The 14,471-nt window shown below is 29.3% G+C and overlaps 1 protein-coding gene across 1 annotated transcript in view; it reads right to left on the bottom strand.

Annotated features, from left to right (window-relative positions):
- Window positions 1-14,471, bottom strand: part of LOC106460825 (ATPase family AAA domain-containing protein 2-like) — an 89,664-nt gene that overhangs the window by 67,345 nt on the left and 7,848 nt on the right. The window contains exons 3-6 of the mRNA XM_013920569.2: window positions 8,894-9,265; window positions 8,390-8,546; window positions 6,416-6,508; window positions 1,381-1,498 (exon numbers count right to left, since the gene is read on the bottom strand). Of these exons, the coding sequence (XP_013776023.1) occupies window positions 1,381-1,498; window positions 6,416-6,508; window positions 8,390-8,546; window positions 8,894-9,265 (740 nt within the window). The remainder of the gene's footprint in view (window positions 1-1,380; window positions 1,499-6,415; window positions 6,509-8,389; window positions 8,547-8,893; window positions 9,266-14,471) is intronic.

Below are 14,471 nucleotides of genomic sequence, written 5' to 3'. Positions count from 1 at the left end.
GTGACATTAATTCCTTGAAACCTAATATGAACAAAAAGTTGAAAACACTAAACTTAACCAACCTCTCAACACTATGTATAAATTAATTTTGGAATGTTTTAAAGTCTTTTTTAAATTTCTTTTACAGTACTTGTCTAACAATGCACACACACTTTTATTTTTTAAAAAGCTCAAACATACATTAATTTTTATTCTAAAAGTTGGACCCTATTTCACCAATAACATTTAATGATAACCACTAAACACTTAATCTATTTATTTTTCACATACATTTTTGAATCAATACTTTGCTATACCACTTGTGTAATAAATAGAATACTTCTAAAGAAAGGTGAAAAAAACTATTTCTTTGGAATGATTAATGTTAGAAAAATTGCCCAATCTATATTAAACTATCAACAAATATATCTTGCTCTACAAAAAATTTAAAAAAAAGATATATTATAGAATTTTTTTTACCCACTGAGACTATCAAGAACAAGCAGTGAAATGCACCCACAAAATATCAAGACTTTTGTTATTATCCAACTTTTACTTCATTAGTGAAAAAACTGAGTTGTCAAATTATGTCTAAATTTTAAAATACCGAGGAAGCTTGCATAACTTCTTTATTGGCTTCAATACGTTCCAATACTTATGAAAGTATGTTAATACCAATAAATTAATTTAACAATAGAAAAATGATGTGATTATACTTTAAATCAATAAATCCAAGAAAAGTATGATTATAATAAATATTAAAATTTTTTAGAATTATGGGGTTGAATTTACTTATTTTCTCAATCTTCCATTATATTCTAACCTTATCATCTTATTCTCTAAGAGAATTTTAATTATTGCTAAGAGCAATGTAACTTTAAATTTTTTAAAATTAAATCTGAAAGGCTCATGTAAAAAATATATGTTTGATGTTGGAAAAATATGAACATGTTTAGTTACCCGCATTTTTTTTGAACTGTTATTAAATCACTTAATCTCATTCAGCCTTTGATACAATTTACATATAAAAACTAGCAGTTTCTACAACTTTCAACTCAAAAAATACATTCAAAAGTAAATTATTTCTAACTACCCTACAAAATTCAAGATGATTTTTTTTTGTAGTTAAGCACAAAACTAAACAATGGGCTATATGTGCTGTACCTAACACAGGTATCAAAACCCAGTTTTTAGTGTTATAAGCCCTGAGACTTACTGCTGAGCCACTGGAGGTAGAATTCCAAATAAATCCTAACAATTTTATAAAATGAGCAAGCAAAAACAAACTATTTCCCTTCTGTCATATAATAACTGTGAAATAGATTAAAATTCATTTTTTTTTATTCCATTAAGTCCACAGAAAATCTCCTGGTACATTAAGAGATCTGATAAAATTACTACCTTTTATAGGGACTTCTGTGTGCTGGAGACTTGAAAGTTGCATGATCCCTTGTCAGGCAGTGATGATTAGGAGTGTGAAATATATTGGAACTTGGAGCTTTTTTAGAACGAACTGGATCTTTTGAAAGAGAAAAGCAAATGTTTTTAAAATAAGAATAATAATGCCTTCTTTAACCCATTCATGGCAGCTGGTACATATATGGCCTCAACGTCTTTTTTTTTTCTGTTCACTGCATTTACTCAGAGTCAATGTTGTCTGCTAAATCTGTAATATAATCTGGATTTTCCCCAGCACCTACTACTACTACAGCAACAAGATGTTGTACAGACCTCTCTGACACCTTAAGGGAAACTGACATAGAAAAGATGGAAGTAACTGACTTATTGTACAATAACATGTAACACAATGTCAATAGACAACATTACCACTAAAACTTTTTGATTCAACACCTTGCACAGGAAATTTTAAAAGTAAGAATCCATTCATATGTATACCAAGCACAGTGAATGGGTTAAATAGCAATGCACCACAATGTAACACATTTTAATTCAGCTCTGACAATTTAAAAGGTAACCAGTTACTTTCCTAAATCTATGAACCATCATGTTCTGTATCAAAACATCTTATCCTGGTATGAATATGATACTGGTAATCTTAAAACTGTCCAATGAAAACATCTGTTCGTATACTCCTTAGAAGGCATATCTTTGTGCAATGTAATGTATTAATGTATAATTACTATTACATAAATTTGAAATTAGCTTATTAAACTCAATTATTAGAAATTTTATTTTTATAAATAAAACATATTGCAATTATCCAGCTACAACAGTCTGATATTGTGTATATGAATGTACACACAGGTATAAGCTACATCACAGACACAGTTAAAACAAGAGGGAATTCTCAATAGCTGCAGCACTTGAAATTAATTTAGGCAGGATTAGAGTGAATTCATCTACAAGACCTTTTTTCTCTTTATTTATTAGCTATACTTTTGTGCACCAGCAGTACCAAGCATGGTGTGCATGTGTACCAGATTCAATATTATTACTCATCAGGATCTCTATCAGCTGACTCTAAAGTTTAAATTCTTTTAGGCAGGATTAGAGTAAATTAATCTACGAAACCCTGAGCACAGACAAGTACATCAATTGAAAGGGTTTGACTTCCTGAGTCCAAAACCATAATTAGATCTCAAATCGGTCAAGAGATGACGGAGCTACGAGCTAAATGTTTGTATTTGAAAAAGAACTCGGAGCCATTCTACGAGCCGCTATGCTGTGCCTAAAAATGTGAACACCATAATTCAAATAAATATTAATTTTTTTTTTTTTTAGAAGCTACTTAGATAAAGCAACATTAAATATTCTACTCTTTATTTTGACAAACATTTTCTGTGACTGGGACATTTTCACTAAGACATAAATTACTTTTATGACAGACCTACAAACATAATTTTATTATTTTATGTTGATTATCTTTTTGTGTGTAATTATATTTTTGAATGGAGATATTTTTCCACTATTATTATACTACATAACAAAGCACATCCTCTAAATAATACAGGTCATATCACAGACTCTCAAGTCTTAATTGTAACTTGGTACTTTACAGTTAACCAAATGTGCAAGGGATCAGTCAGTTGGACTAACCCTGTACTGGAGAAGGAATGTTCATTATAATTCTGAATTTACTACTTGTATCTAAAAAAAATTTGGCAAGCTTTTATTAAAATATACAAGTCTATTTACACAAGATATGTCTGTAAATTGACATCACTCTGACTTAAAGTGCAAGGTGATGTTTATAAAAATCCTTTTGTCCATTGTACAGTTTGCATACCATATTTGCATCACCTCTAGAGGCTCTAAAAAGGATATCTCCAGCTTTTTTTTTTTAGTATCTCTGTACTTTGTATCTAGTATTAACTCTTTTTTACCATGAAATGTTGCTAAATTTGCATTGTAGGATAAAAAAGGACAGTAAATAACTCCAACATCAAATGCATAATACTCTGTTCAATGGCACTCTGTAAAAAGTCATGGTATGCACACTTTCACCCCACAGATGCACACAGGGTTTAAGAGACATAATGGTATTTCTTGCATTAAAGTGACTATGAATATCAATTTTCTCTTGTAATTTTCCAAAGTTACAGAAAAAATCAAAAGACATGGTGTGATGGATGGAAGTTTGGGATTCCCCAGACAAGAGGTAGGTAAAAACAAAATCACTGAAACTTTGGCAAGGGTTGCATAGATCTTCGATGGGGCCCAGTGGCAACACTGAAGTGGGGAGGGGAGTGGGTCAGAGTTGTTCAGAAAGAAATATGCATACTTTATCTCTTCCAACTTTTCAAAGTCGTGTTTTTTTCTAATCATTCCAATTAGATACTATCAGAGATTGTAACTCCCCACTTGTCACATTTTGTTACAAAAATAAAACTAGTGAGTGAAATTGTTTGAATTTTAACAAAAACCTTTCCTAATAGTATGTAGTTTTAGAAAAAATAAAATATTCTTCACTTTTTTTTACTATTTCTAATAAATGTTCATTATTTCATTTAGTTATTTGGATTTAAACTCTGAATAGTTCACTGGAAAGGTCAATTTTACATAAGGTATAAAATACTATTTTAATCTTATGGTTTTCATATTTCAATTGTGTAATTTCTAGAACCTCAAAGTTTTTAATTAAGGTTAATATTTATATTTTATTTTCCCATTTTCTCTACTATATAACTAATTATTATCAACATACAGTGCAATGAAATTTAATATTAACAAATGGAAATATGTATATACCTTTCAACTTATAAAAAAAATCATTAAACCGTTCAAATATGATTTTTAAAACACACAATACATAATTAACTAACATATAAAAGTATGACCTAAACACAGTTTAACTGTCTCTCCATATAACATACTTACATAAAAAAAACACTAAGTGCTACAGTTGATCAAGAAGACAACAATACTACAGGCAGTACTACTTCAATATGAAAATTGCATGTCAATTTCAAATTAACCATTGGTGGATTACAGTGCATACTGAGCTCTTTTTTAATGACCAGATTTGGATATCACATGTCAAATAGGTCAAAAACATGCACTTAGCAACTGCATACTCCTGACCATTGACATCTTATGTGGCTAAGAGTGAACCACTGCTAAGGTCAAGATTTTTTAAAGCATGTGGATCATGTGACATAAAAAACTACAGTTTAAGTATTGTTTTGAAAGGTTTCCTTTGAAACAAAATAATCAAACTTAGATTACGTAAAAATTCAAATTATAACATATAAAATAATGTTAATTTCATTAACATATATTGAAAGCAAAGTGGTTTGATTAAATTTTGAGTGTAATGCAGTACATACAAAGAAAGAAATTTAAAAATGGTGCTGGGCACCAAAGGGTTAACTGATTTGTTGATGTCTTTAAATATTGATTCTGAGCATTCAACAACACACACTGGTCATTTTATCAAGACACTTTATTCTTCCGAGGAGAAACATAAGTGGGTATTTATAATAAAATATACAATTCAGATGCTGTTGTTCATGTTAATGTAATTTATGTGCTTTGTTATTGTCTAGTTTGGTGTAATTTATGTTTGCATATAATTACACAGCTTTACAATCAGAACTTTGTAACTTAATTTTGGATATTATTTATGAATACAAAAAATATTTTTTTAATCTGCTAATTTGTGCTTCTTGAAAGTTTTTTTAAGGTGTGCACATTTATACAAGACCAAAACATGCATATCCATAGATCTGCAGAAAAGCTACATGTCTGTATAAGTAATCAGATGCTTAAGTAGCCGGTTGTGGGAAAGCAATATTATTTAATTATTGAGATTAGTCTAACACTGCATGGGTTATCACCTGATAGAGTTACTTAAATGTCAGTCATGATATTTCCTTGAGCTTGACCAAAAATGATGCTTGTATTACTCGGCTCCAGTAGCACTTTATTTTTGGTTATTTTAATTGTTTAAGACATTGATGAAATAATGCTGCTCAACATTATAATGAATGAGAAAATAACTACCTATATAAAATAACAGAACTTGGACCAACTGGATATTATTATTAGTGAGAAGAAAAAAAAACACCAGTACACCACACAGCTCTATGAATGCTACATTTTAAGTTAGTAAAACAGTTACAGCCTGACTCAGGGTTCAATCCAAGAAAAAATACTAAATGATTGATACGGAAACAAAAACTTTGAATATTTTAACATTTGTAAAACGGTTACATATTAAATCATAATATTCACTATTTTGAGTTTTTAAAAAACATGAAATGTTGCAGAATCATTTTGACTATACACTTACATATTATATCTGTGTATCACTTAGTCATGCAATATGTAACATCCATTTCAGCTACACATACATGTAAGACTGATCTTTAGTAAGTGATGTTATGAACTATGAAGTGTGGAAATATATTTTGTTATTTTCAGTTTAAGTGAAGCAATTTCACATGCTTTAACTTTATATAGTTCAAATTACTGTTTTAATAGTATGATGGTTACAGATGATATATATTATCTACTGGCATTGCACAGTGTTAAATTTTTAGTTTCATCACTCAGTATTTTCTATAAAAACCTGTGTGTGCACTTAGTTGTAGAATTCTTAATGGAAATTTTATATAATTCTAGTATATCTTAATACTTCCATTTCCTTATTATTAAGCAAAATTAGCAAGCTTCAATGAATAATTGTTGTTTTGGCAAATCAAATTTTAATCTTGATCACTTGTAAGAACCCTGTGCGAGGTAGAAAAGAATGTATTTTCATCTACGGCTTGCATGAGAGCCAAGAATATTTTTAATACAGAAAAAGATGCCAGTGCTGGTTGAGCTTCATTCAGCAGTGCAATTTTCTTTGGCATTTTGGCTATTTAAATTTCAGAGTCAGTGGTCAATTTATCCAATAACATATATTAGCTAGATTATGTCTATTATATGATGAATTATCAATGTAATGTCTCAAGGTTTGGCTGTCACTTACCAATTGGGAACTGAAATCTATCCGTTACAGGTTTTTTCTTTCGTAAATAATACTTTTGGGGCTGGGAAATATCATCATCCTGATAGTCTCCTCCTGTTCCATATATAAGACCAAGGTAAGAAGCAAGTTTAAAATTGGACTTAAAGCATAATAACAGAAACTACCTGAAGAACATTTTGTTGAACAACTATCTAAACTAAAATAAAAGTTACAATTGAAACTTTGAACTCTTTTGTAACATGTTTAGTTACTGCATAAAATAAGCTCCTGATACTCAAAGTAAAAAATTTTGTGCTTAAAATTCTAATGTGCATAAAAGTATTTCAAATGAGAAATGTACAAAGTAGTATTTCAAGTTCGAGGAAAAACAGATGAGCAAAAAGCACAGAATATATAACAGAAATGTTGGATATAACTTACACAAATTGTATTAACATGGAAACAATTTACAAATATATACAACTTATTCAAATTATATAAAAAAAACACTAATGTAAGCAAGGAATGTATAATGACATATTTGAGCATTTGTAAGCAAAAATGTGTGCAAAATAGTCTACAGAACACTTCTTTGTATGCTAGTGCTAACTGCTTCTAAAAACAAAACATACATAAAGTTAATGAAAACAATTATTGTAATTTAGTTCTAACAGGTTGTTTTTTCAAGACAGTATTACTGTTTGTTTGTTGGATTTTGCATAATGCTATTCAAGGATTACTTGTGCTAGCCTTCCCTAATTTTGAAGTGATAGAGTTGTTAACACTATCCATTACCAAATCTTGGGCTACTCTCCACCAACAAATAGTGGGATTTACTATCACATTATAATACCTTTACAACTGAAGGGGCAAGCATATTCAAAGATAAGAGTTCAATGTCTTGACCCACAGATTATGAATCAATTACCCTAACCACCAACATTACTGACAAACAGAAGATTCAAATCAGCAGGTAAATCAGTATCCAAATAGTGTAAGCAGTACATTAATTTCAAGTGTTTCAACAAGTTGCAATGAACTGAATAACTAATATAATTTGACTGAAATTTGGTACTGGATTATTTCTTGAGAAATCACTCAGACTTTAGTAAATAGAGATTAATAACTTATATTTTAATTTTATACATATAAAATGTTCAATAATCCATTTGTTACAAATAGCGAACTTCAAAAGAACTTCTTAAGTTCATTTCTACACAAAATTATCCATCCAAAAATAATCACAATTACAAATACTACTATATATTCTATTCCAATCTAATTAAAAATTCAATTACTCAAAAAAAAAAACTAGAACAATTTGGCAAACTTGAACATATAATCAAATTTTTATATTAAAAACACAACATAAACATCTTTATACCTTGATACAATAAGTGATTGAACAATAATGGCATTCTACTGCATATCAATATTAAAGTACATACAACATTTATAAATTGCCAAATAAAAGATTTTTCTTTCCTGTGGTAATTTTTATCCTTGCTGTAGCAAAATGTTATCACTAAGAAATTATAATAATTTTATCCACCTTTTAAATTATAATACATGGTGTATCTTTAATCTCTTAGATATAATGTTAAATAACATTAATAAAGCTTTTCTGTACTAAAGTTACAGAATACATGCTTTATGTATCAGAATTCATACTTCTGATAAACTGAGACACTGTTGATGATAAATTGTAAAGCCATTATTCCTCTTATCTGTTCTGGTTTATCAGAAAATTTAATTTTTTCACACACAATGTTTCAACTTGCATGATATATTAAAAAAATATATATATTTTTCTTAGAGTCACCTGTTGAATAGTGAACCTTGCCAAGCTCCATATCAAATCTCTCTTGAAGCCACTATACATAACTGTCTTTTATTTATATATAATCAAGTAAGTTACTACAGCACACATTTGTTATATACTCAATAAACTTGGACTGCCACAGCAATACATACATTGCCAATTTCAGCACTAACCTTCTGACTCACTACCCTCTTCATTTTCTTCATCTTCTTGCTGGTCAGTGTCTTCTGTGTCTGCCATGTTGGCAATCTCATGCTGTTCATTTTGGTATAGCCTACGATTTGCTTTTTCTCTCTGTCGTTTAACTCTTGAATACATGTCTTCAAATTCCTATGTCATGATTAAAAGTATCAGATTTACAATAAATATTTCTAATAATAAAAATAGAAATACAGGCCATAGGTTGGTTAACTTTTGTTACTTTTCTATCTCAAAACCAAGTCGTTCTATTATACACAAGGAACATGTGGACAGACACTGAATTTTATGAAATATTAATCCAAGTATAGTACAATAATAGTGAGTGTGATTATACAAACTCTATTAACTTTCATGAATACTGGTTATCAATTTACTTTTACAAAATCTGATTTATTAGCTATGTAGTATTTGCTTTTTAAATTGAAGTATAAATAATGTACAATATAACCAGAATTTAAACAGTATATTTGGCATACCACACTGGCTGAAGTAAGGCCCAAACGACGTAGTTCATAGCTTCGCCTAACAACCCCATTTTTACTTTTTGTCATTGGATTTTCTTCTCTTCTGTCAGTAGAGAATAAGGCATCAAGTTTGGTAAGCTCAGGAATGCCAGATGTCAAGAGCCATTTCTGATTTAGATTGTCATATAACAATTTTTTCTGACGAGTACTGCGACGAACACCTGTCTCACCATCCAAATCAACATTCATAAACCTGGTGTCATAAGAGTGACCAAAGCTATCAGCTGAAGTTTCAATTTCTTTAGCTTTGTGAAGTTCACAATCAGATTCTCTGTGTTGTCTCTGCTGCGAGTGCCGAGTGGTTTGCTGTTCTGAAAAGTTCAACTTTTTAAATAACCCGACTAAAATTATGCATTTTTTTAATTACATATTTACAAAGAACTGCATGTAATTTGAATACACAGATTCATATATTCATGTTCAACTTCCATGAAATGCTAAAAGAAAAATGAAATTTCTTGGGCATAAAAAAATTCTTATCAACTAATATATTATTGTAAATTATTTCAACCCTTTTACAGAATCATACAAGTATCTGATGAAGATGAGTCTACTGAAAATTTGTTGAACGTGATTCAAATTCAAATCTAAACTTGTCAGAACTATACATAATTTAAGAATATCTATTTGTCTCAATCCTTAGTCAAATCCTAATGAGTTGAAACTTAAAAACTTCAAATGAGACAATTCTACTTTGCTAAAAAAAAACTACAGAAACTACAAAACAGTTTGCATAAAGTATTTCAACAAACAATTACATAAATCTCTTCACAATTGTAAAAGCAACTGCAAAACAGTCCAATACTTTTAATAAAATATGTTCACTGAATCTAATTCAATGCAAACATGTACACTTTTAAAAACGTATTACAAATATTTAGGTATAAAGGCACTGTAGACATATCAACTAAGTGAAAAGCACTTTCAACACTAGAAATTTAACCCAAGACATCAAGTTGACACTAGAATTTTGAGACAGATGATCAACTCTTTGAATGTAGGTCTGGGTGTATCACACCCAGTATGTAACCACGAGAGTAGTCATACTATAACTTTTGATAATGTAAATGCATCTTCATGAACTTTTGCAAATTATCAGTAAATGTTACAAGGCTTTCGTACACAAAAATATCAGGTTTCAATTAATTATTAAAGATTTGCTCATAAATTTTTTCTTTCAGAATGTTGACTCTCCACCATGCAAAGTAAGTTTGATTTTAAAATTCAAAATATTTTTTTCATATGTAAATTGTCAAATTTCATTTGCATAATCTCTATAACCTCCTAAATAACTATCAAATAATTAAGTTAAGTAGTACTTTGTGCTATCTACAGATATTGTAACAATTAACAGCTTTATAAGCACAAATTAAGTATTGAAGAATAAACACAAATTTACATAAATATGAAGATGATTAGTTTCGAGGTACCATGTGCATAATTTTTGAAAATGACACACGTGCTATGTCACGACTAGTTGGGTAATCATCTTCATATTTATGTAAATTTGTGTTTATTCTTCAATACTTAATTTGTGCTTATAAAGCTGTTAATCTTCACAACTGTCAAATGCTTTTTTAGAAAAACTTTATACTTATCATTTATTTTCTTTATATTAACTCTATATGGGGTTGGTCAATTTGACTGACCTCGTAAGGACTATAAAAAATTTGGAAATGAATATAAATAACCCGTTTTTCGTTCTAGAATGACTGCAAATTCTAACAAGAAACCACAAGTGTTTTTTTTTTCAAAATAGCTTAAATCTCGTAGCAGTATACATCTATTTACATTTATAATTTTGTTTATTGACCTTTGAACTGCATCTAACTAATAATACCTCCACAAAAGCTGTAAATCATGCAGAGCACGTGCAGCTCAAGTTATCGTGTCAAATAGCATAAAATTGGCCTTTACAAAGTACAAATGTCTTACTCTTCTTAGTCTTACAACACATTACATATGTATATGTATATATTATTACTGTTTACAAATAAATTTTAAACTTCAATTAAAACACAGAACAGTAAATAAAAAACAATGATCTCTACTACTTATGATGTTATAAAGGTTTTTTTTGGTACTTGCACGTCATACTTGCAAAAGGCTCGTCAAATTTCATGTACAGAAGATGTAAAAATAAATTTTGTAGGTTTATATATATCCATTTTGAAGGAAAAAAATATATAAATTAATACACCACAAAATTCCACAGTAATTTATTAGGCTTCCTAACTAAGTTTGATTTGGGTCTAAAAACTCTCATTTGTGATCAACATACTGCCAATCTTAAATACTTTAGGAAGACTGGCAGAATTACAGTTTAAAATGAGCATTTTTGATTGTTTATAAACAAGTAACTGAGAGAAGTAGGCACAGGTAAATAAGTATTTTTAAAAGAGGAAGATATGGGCAGAACCACTGTGGTGGATTCCCTAAATATAATGACAACTCAGCAAACAGAAAAGCTAGGAAGTTCTTATTTTATATTCTAATATGTCAATATTGGTAATTTGAGTTTCTAATACATTAAAAACTGTACACTTTACAATTCCCACGGTGCTATCTGAGCAAATACAGAAGACAATGTACCATGTGACACATACACACACAAAAAAAAAAATCAATATGAAAAACTGATATATAGCAATTTTTTAATATTTACTTTTGAACTAAGAAATTAAATAAAATATAATACTAAAATTTCAATTACAAACCACAATTTCATTTCAAAGTTATGGACATACATTCATAAAATAGTAATTTAATAAAATTCTGAATGTAATTCTACAAAACATGATGACGTGCTCTAACCCTGACCCATATGGTAAAGGTTAGTGTTGAACAGCACTTACAATAGTATTTATGTTATACGAGAAAAAAATTACCAGAAAACTCCAACACAATTAACCCTTTGGCTGTCTAGGCCATTTTCCCTTCTGCATATGGTACAACATTACATTCAAAAACTAATTAAACTACCTTACTACCAATGAAATTAGTATTATAGTGTTATAATTTGAATTTATGTTATCTAAGTTTGAATTCCTTTTTTTCAAAGAAAATGTTTAAGAAAAAAATACTTAGAAACTGCAGTTTTTGTGCCACATGATCCACACACTATGAAAAATCTCCATTTTAACAGTTGACATATCAGCATAAATAATAAAAGACAAAGAACTAAAAAGGAAAATTAAAAATAGACTGTAAATGAAACGATAAAGATGTGGAATTACACATATTAAAAAAAACAAGTTTTAAAAGACTTGTACAAAGAGCTAAAAAGTATGTACATATTTCCATTTCTTAATTTTAAATGTTTCATTGCATTGTACGTTGATGATAATAGGCATAGTTCAGGGGTTGGCAACCTGCAGCTTTTGAGCTGAATGCGGTTCTTTAAGGAGATTTGTGCAGCTCTTGGGCTTTACTCTTACTGTGAAGTTGAGAATCTTTCAGACAAAATAGGTGTTAAAAAATTTAATCTCAACATTTGCCGTGTGGAATCGAACCCATGATTTTAGCATTGTAAATCTGGAAACTTGCCACTATCCCACAGGGGGACCTCTTTTTTGTTTTTTGAGGTTAAACCATTAGGGCATACTGTGGCTCTCAAGATGTTTTGGTCTTAGACAAATAATGGCTCTTCTTCTTTGAAAGGTTGCCGATCTCTGGTATAATTAGTGATACAGTAGGGAAAAATGGAAATAATATATATAATAATAATAAAATGATATTCATTTAGGAGGTTCTAGAGATTATGCAAATGAAATGTGAAAACTGTAAGATAATAAATAATATTTTTAGGCTTGAAAAAAAAAATCACCTTGCAGGTAAAACATTCAGAGTCCATGTGCAAATAACTACATTAATAACAAATTTGTTCATTAGATTTTATTATTCTGAAAATACATACTTTTAGGAATGTTTTTGTCAAATTTTAAACAATTTCATCCACTAGTTTTATTTTTGTAAGAAATATGAAGAGATCAACATTACCTTCTAAAAAAATTAGAAGCCAACAGCCGAAGGGTTAATCCAGTTTACCGATTTTTCAAAAGAGATCCGATTCCTCAACACAGCTTTAGTGAGATTTGCTAATTTATTAATCATCTGGCTCATTAATTAGTTATATTCAACTAATTAAAAATAGATATTCTTTTAAGTGACAAAAGTCATTAGTGAAGACAGACTCTGGGACAGACATGAATGCAAGACTTCTAGCTAACAAAGCCCCTACTCCAATTAATGAAAAACCCAGAAGTACAAGCAGTCTCTGTCAATGAGCATGATCACCATACTACGTTATGATAGGTACAAAGGTCATATCACAAAACTTTATCAAAGTTTTACAATTATATATTAACATTTTATAAGAAAATCATAGTAATATTGCTATCTCATAATTAATAATAAGTGAAAAGGGACTTCAGGAAATGTTTTCTTTTGAATTACTCACATAGGATAATAATCTTTTTTTTTAAACTCCTGGAAAGTTTCAACCTTTACTACTCTAGATATAAATTTGTTCCACTAACGTACAACCCTATTACAAAAATAAAAATGCGTAATTGGAAATGTGTATGACCTTTCAAGATCTTAAATTTATATCTTGTGAACCATATTATAAAGTTAAATTCAGTTATGTGTGTGTCATGTTTTCCTTATATTTTATTTTATACTATAGATAGTAAAACACTTAATAATTTTTTATTTAATCAAATAATGCACCAAAGAATATAGACTAATAACATGCAAAAAGTACACAAATCCACTTACCTCTCAAACTATTCCTTGCTTTCTAAGTATGCGAAAAAAAAACATTACAAATTCATCCAAGCTAGTCGTTAACTTTCCCACAGGAACAAATCTTGTACTGTGAGTGAAATTTACAATATTCTGTTCAGAATACAACATTATACAATATGTCATTTGATAGATGAAAGCTTTGACTTTCTATTGCTTATAGGTAATATATATAATGAAAAGTAAGAGAACTATCAACAAATTGTGAAAGAGAGGATGTGACAGGTGGGATCTGATTTTCTATTCGATAGCTATGTAACTAAACAAAATTGAAGGCTATAAAAATTATGGTTTGTTTGAGCAATAATAATTTTATATAGAGTATTTTTTGTTTAATTTTGTACCTTTTCAGGGGGGGGTGAATAAAATTGGGATGATGACATGCTAAGAGAAAATATGTCACGTGTGTCACACTAGTGAAAATTCCGGATTATTTTACAAATTGCCTTCTAGAATTAAGAACTTAAAACTTGTAAATTATTAAAATATATGTATTATTTGCTAAGATTTTATGCTATTCTAATTGGTATAACATAAACAAAAAGTAGTTTAATAAAATGTTTAATCTAAGACACTAAAACCTTGTGTCATGAGCAGTAAAGGGTACCTGGAGTGATTGGGTTAAACATACTGTTTATTTCTAGTTACTTTCAACTACATTTGCATCAACAGGTATACATACATACATACATACATACATATATATATATATATATATATATAT

This window comes from Limulus polyphemus, unplaced genomic scaffold (genome assembly GCF_000517525.1).
Source record: "Limulus polyphemus unplaced genomic scaffold, Limulus_polyphemus-2.1.2 Scaffold844, whole genome shotgun sequence".
NCBI classification, from domain to species: domain Eukaryota; kingdom Metazoa; phylum Arthropoda; class Merostomata; order Xiphosura; family Limulidae; genus Limulus; species Limulus polyphemus.
Note: the sequence above shows the minus strand (reverse complement) of the source record. Positions and strands in the feature narration are given on the sequence as shown.